The sequence below is a fragment of the Pan paniscus genome, chromosome 10, assembly GCF_029289425.2.
Source record: "Pan paniscus chromosome 10, NHGRI_mPanPan1-v2.0_pri, whole genome shotgun sequence".
In the NCBI taxonomy this organism is placed as follows: domain Eukaryota; kingdom Metazoa; phylum Chordata; class Mammalia; order Primates; family Hominidae; genus Pan; species Pan paniscus.
In genome coordinates, this window is record NC_073259.2 from 90907429 (window position 1) to 90920101 (window position 12673).

The window sequence follows — 12673 nt, forward strand, 5'->3', positions numbered from 1 at the left end:
TTAGCCGTGCTATCAAGACTAATCAGGACCTTCTCCCAGAAACTCCATGGACGCACATTTTCTACAATGATTTTTGGGGGACTCTTCTAACCCACAGTGGCAGCCACAAGTCCTACCGGCCACTCTGCACTCTTTCTTTTCGCCTGAACCATGCCATTGGAGGGTTGAATCCCTGGAGCTACCATCTTGTCAATGTCCTGTTGCATGCAGCAGTCACTGGTCTCTTCACAAGCTTCTCCAAGATCCTCCTTGGTGATGGATACTGGACATTCATGGCTGGCTTGATGTTTGCTTCTCACCCCATTCACACGGAGGCAGTGGCAGGAATCGTGGGACGAGCCGATGTCGGGGCCAGTCTCTTCTTTCTCCTCTCCTTGCTCTGCTACATTAAACACTGTTCTACAAGAGGCTACTCAGCCAGAACCTGGGGCTGGTTCCTGGGGACAGGACTGTGCGCAGGATGCAGCATGTTGTGGAAGGAACAAGGAGTGACTGTTCTCGCAGTTTCAGCAGTTTATGATGTCTTTGTCTTTCACAGGCTGAAAATAAAACAGATATTACCTACCATTTACAAAGTAAGTGATTGTTGGCTCTTGAGCATTGGATTACTGAGTAATCTACTTGCTTACTCCTTTGCCACCATTTAAAAAGCAAATTTGTTCCTCTGCAAGCGGAATTTAAAATAAGTTCCTTTTTGATCTTCAGTAAGTGGAAGTGTCCTTTTGACCTTTGTACTAAGCAGGGTTTTAGTCACTGATTGTTTTATTTCTCTGGTTTCTTACTTTCATGATTTCAAGGGTGGTAGAAGAATAATTTTGCCTTGTAAAGAATATGCACCTTTATTATTTATTGAGTTTTTATTTCTATATTTCTGCACAAATTGTCTATAATCTGATAAATTGTCTATAACGTGTATTTGTAAAAAATAACACGGCTGATAATAGAGCTAGATGCTAGACTTTACAGGGGAAATCCTCTGCCATTTGTTAATATTACTTTTCCTGAGTTGACTTTGGAAAACAATCCTTCCCTTTAGTGCACTGGGAAGTCAAATTCTTAAACAATGAATCATACTCACCTTTTCCTCGTGGTAGTGCATAAGAATAGAAAAGTCAAAACAGAAAATGGTTATTATTGAGTTTCTCCCTGTGGCCAATTAAGACCTTTGCCTTAGGGCATATTTGTTCTCCCGTATTCCCTTAGTGGTATCCAGTACAAAGTTGTTTGAAGGCCACAGAAGCATTTTAGGATCCCCATACACTTGAAGAGACTGAGCAGTTTTCTGCTAGAGCATTAAGGAGAGGCATTGAGCGGACGGGGCATCTTGAGAAATTGTCTGCCTTCCCATCTCCCCATCCTCCTTCACTCAGAATAAACTCACCATTGCTTTGACTTTGGCGTGAAGACGGAACTGGGCCAGGGTTTGCCAACTTTGGTCATGTTTTAGGCAGGCTCCCGCCTATCTTTTGGATACAAGTGAGGAATTAAGGTTTGGATACTTTGCTATGAGGAAACTGTCAAGTTTTCCTAGTTTTGACTACTTTTTCACCATCGATTTCTAATTTTATTTAAAATTGAGAAGAAATTTAAAAACAAATTGAGGCAAATGCAGTTCGAAACATTAATTTTTTTAAATGCCCTTTTTTTTTTTCCTCTTAAGAGTCAGAGTGATCTCTGCTGTGCTTTTTCTCTGCTGGAAACCTAACCTTTTCACTTAGAGTATTAAGGGCTTAATGAAGTTCTTTTGTGATTTCAATTAAATGCTGAAACTTTAAAAGAAACTCTGGTTAGAGTTTGATGCTTGAAAACAACATATGGTTTGAAAGTCAAGCTCTTAATTTCAAATCAATTTTAATTCTTTCAAAGAGATTTAGAGAGAGTAATTGTTTTCATCTAACCCAATGTCATCGACAATAGCAAACTTTGTTTTATTAGAAGTACAACTAGGAGAAGTGTAATTCATGCTCTTTGTCCTTAGGGAGGTTATGATGTATTTGAGGATGCAGGCTTAGTGCTGGCTGTTTCAGGACCTTGCATTAGTCGCCTGTGAAATATTGTGATTTTTTTTTTTTTTTTTTTTGACGCGGAGTCTCACACTGTCGCCAGGCTGGAGTGCAGTGGCGCCATCTTGGCTCACTGCAACCTCCGCCTCCCAGGTTCAAGAGATTCTCCTGCCTCAGCCTCCCAAGTAACTGGGACTACAGGCACATGCCACCATGCCCAGCTAATTTTTGTATTTTTAGTAGAGATGGGGTTTCACCATATTGGCCAGGATGGTCTCGATCTCTTGACCTCGTGATCTGCCCGCCTTGGCCTCCCAAAGTGCTGGGATTACAGGTGTGAGCCACCGCACCCGGTTGTGATTTCTTTTACAGAATTTCCATCTTACCATCTCATAAGTTAGGGAATTATTTGGCTATGATGATTCAGGATTTACTTGCAGGACCTTACGAAGTTCTCTGAGAAATTTACAGTCCTCTAAGCATATTTTCAAGGGCAGAGTTGCCCACTGCAGTAGTCCTTCCTAGAAATATGTTCTATACAATATTTGGGACATACTTATAATAGAAAATTAATCTTTGTTTCTCTGAAATTGAAATTTATCTGGGCATCCTGTATTTTATTTGTCAACTTTATTCATGTAACAGCTGCTTCAAAAATAAGAAATGCCACTAGCAAGGAACTCTTGAGACTAAAGAGTGTGAAGTTCCCCATGTTAAGAGAAAGGACTTAATACTGTTGAAGGTTCAGTGTCCTGAGAAGTTTCCAGATGGCTCTTTGCCCAGACTCTCTTGGCGACCACCGCTTGCAGGGCTAGGCAATGGCAGCAGCAAGGGTAGTGGTCGGGGGCAGCAAGACTTTGTCTGATATTTGCTGTTCTATCGTAGCTCTTTCTGTCATTCTTAGGTTTGGGGCCAATGAGCTTAATAAGAACATTGGGGATAACACATTTTATAGATTTTTGTTGTTGTTGTTGTTGTTTTTGAGACCGAGTCTTGCCCTGTCGCCTAGGCTGGAGTGCAGTGGCACGATCTCAGCTCACTGCAACCTCTGCCTCCCGGGTTCAAGCGACTCTTCTGCCCCAGCCTCCTGAGTATCTGGGATTACAGGCATGCGTCACCAGGCCTGGCTAATTTTTGTATTTTTAGTAGAGGCCAGGTTTCACCATGTTGGCCAGGATGGTCTTGATCTCCTGACCTCGTGATCCGCCCGCCTCAGCCTCCCAAAGTGCTGGGATTACAGGCGTGAACTACCACGTCCAGCACATTTTATAGATTTTTAAGGACCTGTAGGATCATCTTTGCCACTCTCTTCATTTCCATCTGGGGTGTGGAGAGCCAGAGATGTGTAGGTAACACAGAAAATGATGGAATCACTAGGACTGAAGCACACATCTCTGACTATCTGGTGATATCTTTACTACACTCTGATAGTTTGAGGAACAAATATAGGTAAAGTCAATTGACTGCCCAGTAGAAAGGAAACTAATATGGAATAGAATCTTAACTCAACTTGGGCTGATTCCATGATCTATTTCTTCATCTGGAAATGAAGGCAGCTATAGTTCTCTCCCAGAGTTGTGAGGCTTATTTGAAATTGTGGGGGTGTTCAGTGTGAGCTGAAGTGTCCAGTATTTGGATGATACCTAATACATATTAGTTGAAGTGAAAGAAGAAATGTCGATGGAAATTTTGATTCTTTATCTTTTGGCCTCTGCCTTCTTAAGGTGAACTGCCAGTAGTCTCTACACAGAGTTGTTTGACAGCATGTGAAATAAGGACTGCTTAGTAATTGACCAAAGCTGAAGTAAACAGATTTAAGCACAAACTTTCATTTAAAATCTCATGCTTGTGAAGCTTGTAAACACTGACATAGAATCCATATGAAAGTTATAGAAAATTCCATATTCTGTCTGTAAAATATATAGATTTCTATGCCTGGGGTGAGTTAGAGGAGATTCTTTCTGAAGTAGTCTGAAAGGCTTTAGAAGATCCATTCGACCTTAAAAAGTAATCATCTTAAATATCTTGCCAATTAACTCTGCATCCTAGTTATCATGGTTTGCCAGATGAGATAAACTTCCTTGCCCTGTTAAAACATAACTTATATACAAATGGAAAACTGCAGTATACAAATGTTTAACCCTGTTACTCAAATTAGAGAACAAGCTAAGTAATGAAAACCTAAAAATGGTGGCCCACTTAAAGCTGGAAATTATTAAGGCCAGAGGGGCAAGGCTCTTGGCTGAATTTGGCCAGTTTTGATTGCAGTTTACCTTTGTCTTAGGTGTTGCTTAAGCTTGATTCTACATCCGGATGTAGTGATCAGACCAAAGCTAACAACCCCATACTTCCAAACCATTTACGGAATTTGTCTTGAGAATGATTTCTGAGAATGGGAGTTTATATTCTGTTAAAGAATTTTGGTTAATCACCAAAAATGTTACAAGACTCATGCAAATGATGTGCATGTCATCAGACTTTTGCAATTTTGCAAAGGAAATATGAAAGTTATATTTTTATTTGATAAAATATATGGGAAATAGTAAGTTCTTGGCATGTAGTAGATATTTTATTTAGTATTTAATAAACAGTGTTTATATCTGCCAAGCACTATTCTTAGTGTGCTAAAGATGTTAACTTATTTAGCTTATGTAACAAATGCTCGTTGAGATAAGTAATATGACTTACAAAATAATATGGTTGAATGCTGACAAACTATAATTTTGTCAGTAGTTAATTTTGTCAGAAAACATTAAGTATAAAATCTTCAGAAGTATGAATAAAAATCAGTGTTTTAGAGTAGTCTTAGTTCTTAGCTTCAGGATTTAGTTTAATATATTTCTTACATTATCCTTGTCCTTCACCATACATCTGGCTTAAAGTAGGAACTTAGTAAATTATTGAATTCACACTTAATATTTACCTTTTTAAAATATGTGGCTGAAATGTTAAAGTAAAGTCCTGTACTCTCCCCTTTATACAATGAGAATTTCATTCCTGAGTTAGTGGGGTCTGGAAGGTAGGGTTGGAAGACATGTATGTCAGAAAATAAATTTTCTTGACCTCTCACTAAATGATTGTTTTAGCATTACTTAGATTACTTTCACTCACTTAGTTTTATGTGGTCAAAAAATAAGGGGGGAAAAGCCCTTGAAATACACTTAGCCTTGCAAATAAATACTAGACTTTTATCTGCCCACAAAATTTTTTACAAGCCTCTCATGACCCCAGGAGGTACATGGGTAATAAAATCAGTAAAAGCAACATTTTTCTTACCCAACGTCAGTCATTGCTTGCCTAGTGGCCATTTTCTGTGCTTATTTAACATCTGTTAACTGTTTTAATGTGGAAACATCTCTTTCCCCTTTATTAGCCTCATAACCACTTATTCAGTTACAGGTGGAAAATTTTAAAAATCTGAAAGTCAATGTAGCAATACTAATACTAACACAAGATAGTTAGAAAAATGAAGCCCTTTTAGTTTGATGTTTTTAAAATTTCTCTAAAGATGATTACCTTGGTTTTGCTAAAGTTTATGTAGTTGGTTCCAAGATGTGCATTATCTAGGTAATCTCTTTTTCTTAAAATTAAATTTTGTGACTCTGTTTCAATAAATAATATTGTTATATGGGAAAATTGGAGACATTGAGATTTTCCAGTCATCTCTTTCTAGAAATAATTTTCTTGTTTTAATGCTAAGCAGAAAGTGAATGATGGAGGTTGCCCATGGGCAATGAAGTTTACCTTTGTCTTATGTGTTGCTTAACTTGATTCTACATCCAGATAATAGTGTTCAGATCAAAACTAACAACCCCATATTTCCAAACCATTTATAGTAGGGTTCATCTTGAGAATAATTTCTGAGGGTGGGAGTTTATATTCTATTAAAGATTTTTGGTTCATCACTGTCTGAACACTAAAGGTATTGAATGTAGTATTTCTGTACTTCTGACTATTTTGTGTGGCTTTCTCTATAGAGAAGAGCATGCGAATAGAGATGCATAGCCTGCAGGTGTTTGCATATTGAATCCACATGTGCTTTTTCCATTAGTTGCTGGGGATGGCTTTGATGGAATCTGTTATCATTTATGGCATTGTCCCTTTTGTTTCTAGACTAGGTTGTGGTTTTGCCTAAGTTGTGACCCCCCCCCAATATCAATTGCATTGAATGAAATATGATATATTTATCGTTTGTGATTTTCCATACTCAACACCTGTGCCACTCTCCTCCAAGTAGTATTCCCACTTTTATGACCCCCTTTCCTTTCATTTGCCTTACACTTGACTTTGCGAGAATCCGGATGTAGCAAGATGCTCTGATTCTGATCACAATATTTCTTAGCTTTATTGAAACTGTAGGGCTGTTTGTTAGGCACTTACGAATGAATTTGGATTTCCTCCCAGTAAACTTGTGGCATTTAATATTCATGACCTGTAGTACTATAAAACTTTGAACAGCTGCCAACACTGCTAGCCAGATAATACCACAAATAAAGTCAATGTTCAAAACTATTTTACGATTTAAAAAGTCAAAGATTAATAAGATATTGTATTCCTGCAGGCTGGCTCCCTTGTTCAGCTGATTTAAGGTGATTCTGTATTCCAGTTGCAGTTTAAGTTCAAGTTAAGTAATTTAAATTTGGGAGTCTGACTACCATTGCAAGCATCTATAATGCTTGCATTACACTGTTAATACTTGGAACAACGATCTATTCACAAATTATCATTTAAAAAATTCATCTTTGTGCCAAGCGCTATAGTAGGTGATGTGGGGATTCAAAGAGGAATCAAAAGGAACGTGCCAATATGCCAGGACTTTATAGAGTAGTATGAAGTCGAGAATAGTGCATGTAAATATAGAATTGAAATTCAAGCTGGGAAGTGGTGAGGGTTATAAGGGAGCCATTGAGAATGGTGGGGGAGTTGAGAGGAAGGGGAGGTTACTTTTGGTTGAGGGGATCAAGAAATGCCTTCTGGAGCAGAGACATTTGAGTAGAACCTTGCAGGGTAAAGATACAGGCATTTGTAACTGGAGAGGTGAGGAAGAGTAAAGGGTACAGCATGAGCATTACACAGAGGAAAACTCACAGAAAATTACTGGGTACCATGGAGCAGTTGTTTTGGCAGATACACAGAGGACATGGTTGATAGAGGAAAATTAGTCAGGTAGGGTAGATTGAGACCACCTGGTATGTATAGTGATATAGGGGCCTTCTGTGGTATATTGTGGCTCCCAAAATGTTGGGAAAAAATGCATGGTTTCAAAATGTGCTCCTACTTTTGCTTGTCCATGGAAGGAGCCTAGGGATACGCAGGTCAGCTCCGTGTAGCCACTCGGGAGTCGGGGGTGAGGGGAGGGGGGAACTATCCCATCTGTCTCCTAAATCTGAGGGAGGGTTCCTTTGGTGATGAACTGAAAATCCTCCTGAAAGCTAGAGTTGAAGTTTTATATCTCATTCATATCAGTGTATGTCACATTCTTTTTTTTTTTTTTTTTTTGAGAGACGGAGTCTCTGTCTGTCACCAGGCTGGAGTGCAGTGGCGCAATCTTGGCTCACTGCAACCTCCGCCTCCCGGGTTCCAGCGATTCACCTACCTCAGCCTCCCGAGTAGCTGGGACTACAGGCACACACCACCATGCCCAGCTAATTTTTTGTATTTTTAGTAGAGATGGGGTTTCACCATGTTGGCCAGGATGGTCTTGATCTCTTGACCTTGTGATCCGCCCGCCTTGGCCTCCCAACATGCTGGGATTACAGGCGTGAGCCACCGCGCCCGGTCTACATTTTTTATCATTAAATAAAAAACATTTATTTTTGGAAGACTAATGTTATTGTACTTTTTACTGAATAATATTTGGCATATTATTCTACAGTCCTCATAAGAAAAATGGAGGTCTTTAAAAGCTTTCTCAGCTGGGTGCAGTGGCTCACGCCTGTAATCCCAGCACTTTGAGAGGCCAGGGCAGGCAGATCACGAGATCAGGAGTTTGAGACCAGCCTGTCCAACATGGTGAAATCCCGTCTCTACTAAAAATACAAAAAAAAAAAAAAAAAATAGCTGGGCAAGGTGGAGGGGTGCCTGTAATCCCAGCTACTCGGGAGGCTGAGGCAGGAGAATTGCTTGGACCCAGGAAGGCAGAGGTGGCAGTGAGCCGAGATCGCGTCGCTGCACTCCATTCTGGACAACAAGAGCAAGACTCCGATAAAGAGTGAAGACCCATCACTGTGCTGTATTCAGGAAACCCATGTCACGTGCAGAGACACACATAGGCTCAAAATAAAGGGATGGAGGAAGATCTACCAAGCAAATGGAAAACAAAAAATGACAGGGGTTGCAATCCTAGTCTCTGATAAAACAGGCTTTAAACCAACAAAGATCAAAAGAGACAAAGAAGGCCATTGCATAATGGTAAAGGGATCAATTCAACAAGAAGAGCTAACTATCCTAAATATATATGCACCCAATACAGGAGCACCCAGATTCATAAAGCAAGTCCTTAGACACCTACAAAGAGACTTAGACTCCCACACAATAATAATGGGAGACTTTAACAAACACCCCACTGTCAACATTAGACAGATCAACGAGACAGGAAATTAACAAGGTTATCCAGGAATTGAACTCAGCTCTGCACCAAGCGGACCTAATAGACATCTACAGAACTCTTCACCCCAAATCAACAGAATATACATTCTTCCCAGCACCACACCGCACTTATTCCAAAATTGACCACATAGTTGGAAGTAAAGCTCTCCTCAGCAAATGTAAAAGAACAGAAATTATAACAAACTGTCTCTCAGACCACAGTGCAATCAAACTAGAACTCAGGATTAAGAAACTCACTCAAAACCACTCAACTACATGGAAACAGAACAACCTGCTCCTGAATGACTACTGGGTACATAACAAAATGAAGGCAGAAATAAAGATGTTCTTTGAAACCAATGAGAACAAAGACACAGCATACCAGAATCTCTGGGACACATTTAAAGCAGTGTGTAGAGGGAAATTTATAGCACTAAATGCCCTCAAGAGAAAGCAGGAAAGATCTAAAATTGACACCCTAACATCACAATTAAAAGAACTAGAGAAGCAAGAGCCAACACATTCAAAAGCTAGCAGAAGGCAAGAAATAACTAAGATCAGAGCAGAACTGAAGCAGATAGAGACACAAAAAAAACCCTTGAAAAAATCAATGAATCTAGGAGCTGGTTTTTTGAAAAGATAAAAAAAAAAAAAAAAAAAAAAAAAAGCTTTCTTTCTCCTGTATCCCTTCTCCCAACCTTGATGAACAATGTTCAGATATTACTGTGAATGGCTACAAGTACAAAATACCTCTTTGTTTTGGACTGTTTCATACAGGAAGATAGAAAAAACATTTTTTAAAGGGTCCTTTTTACAGTACAGCATGAAATATTCTATCAGCACTGAATTTCAACCAGTTAACTCAATACTCCGTCAGTGAAAATGACACGCAAATTGGATCTTGTGATGAATAAATAATGAGTCTCATTGAAATCTTCTATGCTATTCTCATAAAACTGTGTCTGGGATGCATATTACATCACTCAGCTCAATTTTCAATACCTACTGCCTGGGGGAATCAAATTGACTGAGGGGGATCTGATGGATATCAGGTTACTCATCCTCAAGCCAGTATTTTCAATTCACAGAAAATGATGTGGTTTGCACAAATTTGAAATCCATTGTCATTACCTAGAAGTTCAGTTCCTATCTTAAATGCTTAGAATGGTGGAAATGATAACTTAGTGTTGATTTATCGAATGAAATTTTATAGAAAGCCAGATTCCATGAGTACATTAGAGATTCCTTAAAAGGCATGAATGGGGTGGGGTAGAAAAAACTGACTTATGTCAAATGCATTGATGGTTCAAATACATTTGAAAGGTGATACTATGTTAAGGTTGCATAGGATTATAAGTTTTATTTTATTTTAAACAATCAGATTTTGTACTTAATGGTCATAGTATTTCTTTCTTCAAAAAGGATAATAAGAAACCAAAAGGGAAGAATAGCATCTTCGAAGTCAGTGATGATTTGGTGGTAGGAAGGTCAGTGTGCCCTTGTTCTCTGGGTTTGTCTTTACAATGCTGCAGTACCCAGATGGCTCCTGTATGCTCTGTTGGTCTGATTATAACTCTTGCATCAAGAGAAATAGCATGAATTCTGAATTTAATACATGTTTCTTTAGTAATTATGGTCTTGATTAGTGAAGTCAGTTTCCGTTCCAAAGGACAATTTCTTTCTTTCTCTATGTGTTGATTCACTTAATTTCAGGAATCAAATAAAATGCAGAGATCATAGTATTTCTCTTTGTTGTGATGGGGGATCTGTGTTGTCTGTGTTTTGGTATGTGGTTGTCAATTTTGCTTATGATTACTGTAAATTAAAGAAAACAGTACAGATAACATGGGGAAAATGAAGGACACCTAAAAAATAAATGACTTAGTTCCTACTTAAGGGAGCACATGGAAAATATATCCTGAATTCCCATCAAACTATTGCTAAATATAAAGTACAAATAAGTACTTTTAATATAGAGACCTTGATTATATGCAATATCAGTTGTGGATATTTAAACATAATTCAATTTTGTGTATTTAAGAACTGAAAAAAAGATTATACCAAGGTTTCACATGAATGATTTGAGTACATTTCCATAACTTTTATAAAATGGAAAACTCAAAGTTACATGAAAACCTTATTTCTCCTAATTTCAAGATTCAAGTAAAAATTTGCCCATTTATATGATCCACTATATGTAGTCTCTTCTTAAGCTCTCATGATATATTGTAATAAAAGCTAAATATATTTAATATTGTGAAAAGAACTGCTGTTTACTTTGAATAACTATTTGGTATTTGGCTAATCTTTTCATGCGGAGATGCTTATAAGGCTATCGGGGAAAGGCCATTGGACTGGTGCCTGCAGATTTAGATTTAAATAGAAACTCGGTCATTTTCTAGCTGTGTGACCTTGGGGAAATTTCTAAACTTCTTTGAACATCAGTTAAATGCCCTGTAAAATCAGGGATATAATATCTTCGCTGTTTTGTGTTAGGTATGAATATAGTAAATGTGTACTCTTTTGCCACGTCCCTGTCTTATAGCAGGTATCATCATTGTCAGCATTCTGTGGCATTTTTGTAGCATTTTCAGTAATGGTGATCTTTTTATCTGTCATTTTATGGAGCACTCAATTAGCATGGCTACGGCTATTCTAGAACCATATAGAGTAGTTAATGGAATGCATGCTGAACTGTCAATCAGCAAAGAATGGAATGCTTGCTATCCTGTTCACCAGTGCTGATAATTGAAAGCAAGCTGAGGAAAAGCCTTTTTCAAGGTTAATTCTTCTGAACAACATGATTTGATAATTTATCTTTTGTTTGATTGAGATTGATAACAAGTACATATGCCAGTTTTCCTCCATTGGTAATATCTTGCCCTCATCATCATCTCATACTTTCAGAGCCTGCTTTCTTTTCCCCTTTGGGCTCAGGAGGGTGCTGTTGCTTATATATCTGAAAATGGAGGGGAGACAGGTTTTTCTGTTTTTCTCCCCAAACCACCCTGTTTCCCATATATTTTCTTTTAGCAAGGTTTATTGTAGGGAGCAGTAGTTCAGTAACTGCAATAGTTTGCAGGTTCAAGTCTCTCTCTTTTTTTTTTTTTGAAAAAAAAAGGGAGGCACTATTATCATCTAAAGGTTATTCTTCCCCAACCTGGCAGGCAATGTTGTTGCAGCTGATCCCAGAATCTCTATATAATAAACCTTTTCAGGGAAACGTTGAGTCTGGCTTTGTTGTTGTTGTTGTTGTTGTTCAGTGGTTTATTTTCTCACCTCCTGGAGCGACAACAGGAGGCAGAAAATTTTGTCTTTAAAGCAATACTGTTTTCTGGCTGCCAAAAATATTTCATGAACTATTTTGGACAACTTAATAACACTCAGACCAAATTATTTTTATAGAATCCTATATCTTGGTAACTTTGGCTTACTGAGACAAATCTATAGATAAAATTGGTTTTGGATTTCAGAAAATTCAATACATAAAAATATGATTTACTTGACAGATGATACATGGGGCGAGTGGCAGGGGTGACCATTTACTTTAAGAAGACTTGGGGATTCGTCATGAGTTTTCTTTGAGTACCCCAAACTTGGATGATCATCAGCTGCTTATGGGGAAATTATTTTAGACTAGAGATGACAGCACAAAACTGGAAGCTACCGAATAAGAATTTTTTGGTCTACTTACTTTTGTTTGTTTTTAAGGACTTGAGGGGAGAATTTCTGGAGGTGGCAGGAGGGAGACATTTTTAAAAAGCTCTTCCAGTGATTTTGATGAATAGCTAGGTTTGGAACCCACTGATGTACATTGAGAATCCGATTCCCTCCTATAATGACATTAAATATTATAAAAATTTCACAAAAACACCAATATTTTTATAGCTGGAATGGTATACTAGAAACCATTTGTCCATCTCCACAACACCACTCTCTTAAAAGAATTTGAGGCCGGGCATGGTGACTCACACTTGTAATGCCAGCGCTTTGGGAGGCCGAGGTGGGTGGATCGTGTGAGCCAGGAGTTCGAGACCAGCCTGAGCAACATGGTGAGACCCCATCTTTACAATAAATACAAA

General features: G+C 38.4%; 1 protein-coding gene across 4 annotated transcripts in view; it reads left to right on the forward strand.

The window, feature by feature from the left end:
- Window positions 1-12673, forward strand: part of TMTC2 (transmembrane O-mannosyltransferase targeting cadherins 2) — a 446884-nt gene that overhangs the window by 168753 nt on the left and 265458 nt on the right. For 3 of the 4 annotated variants that reach the window (XM_003811646.5, XM_034936298.3, XM_055095955.2), the window contains exon 2: window positions 5-575. The exons of the other annotated variant lie outside the window; for it this stretch is intronic. In XM_003811646.5, coding sequence (XP_003811694.3) covers window positions 5-575 — 571 coding nt within the window. The remainder of the gene's footprint in view (window positions 1-4; window positions 576-12673) is intronic. 4 annotated transcript variants of the gene reach the window in all.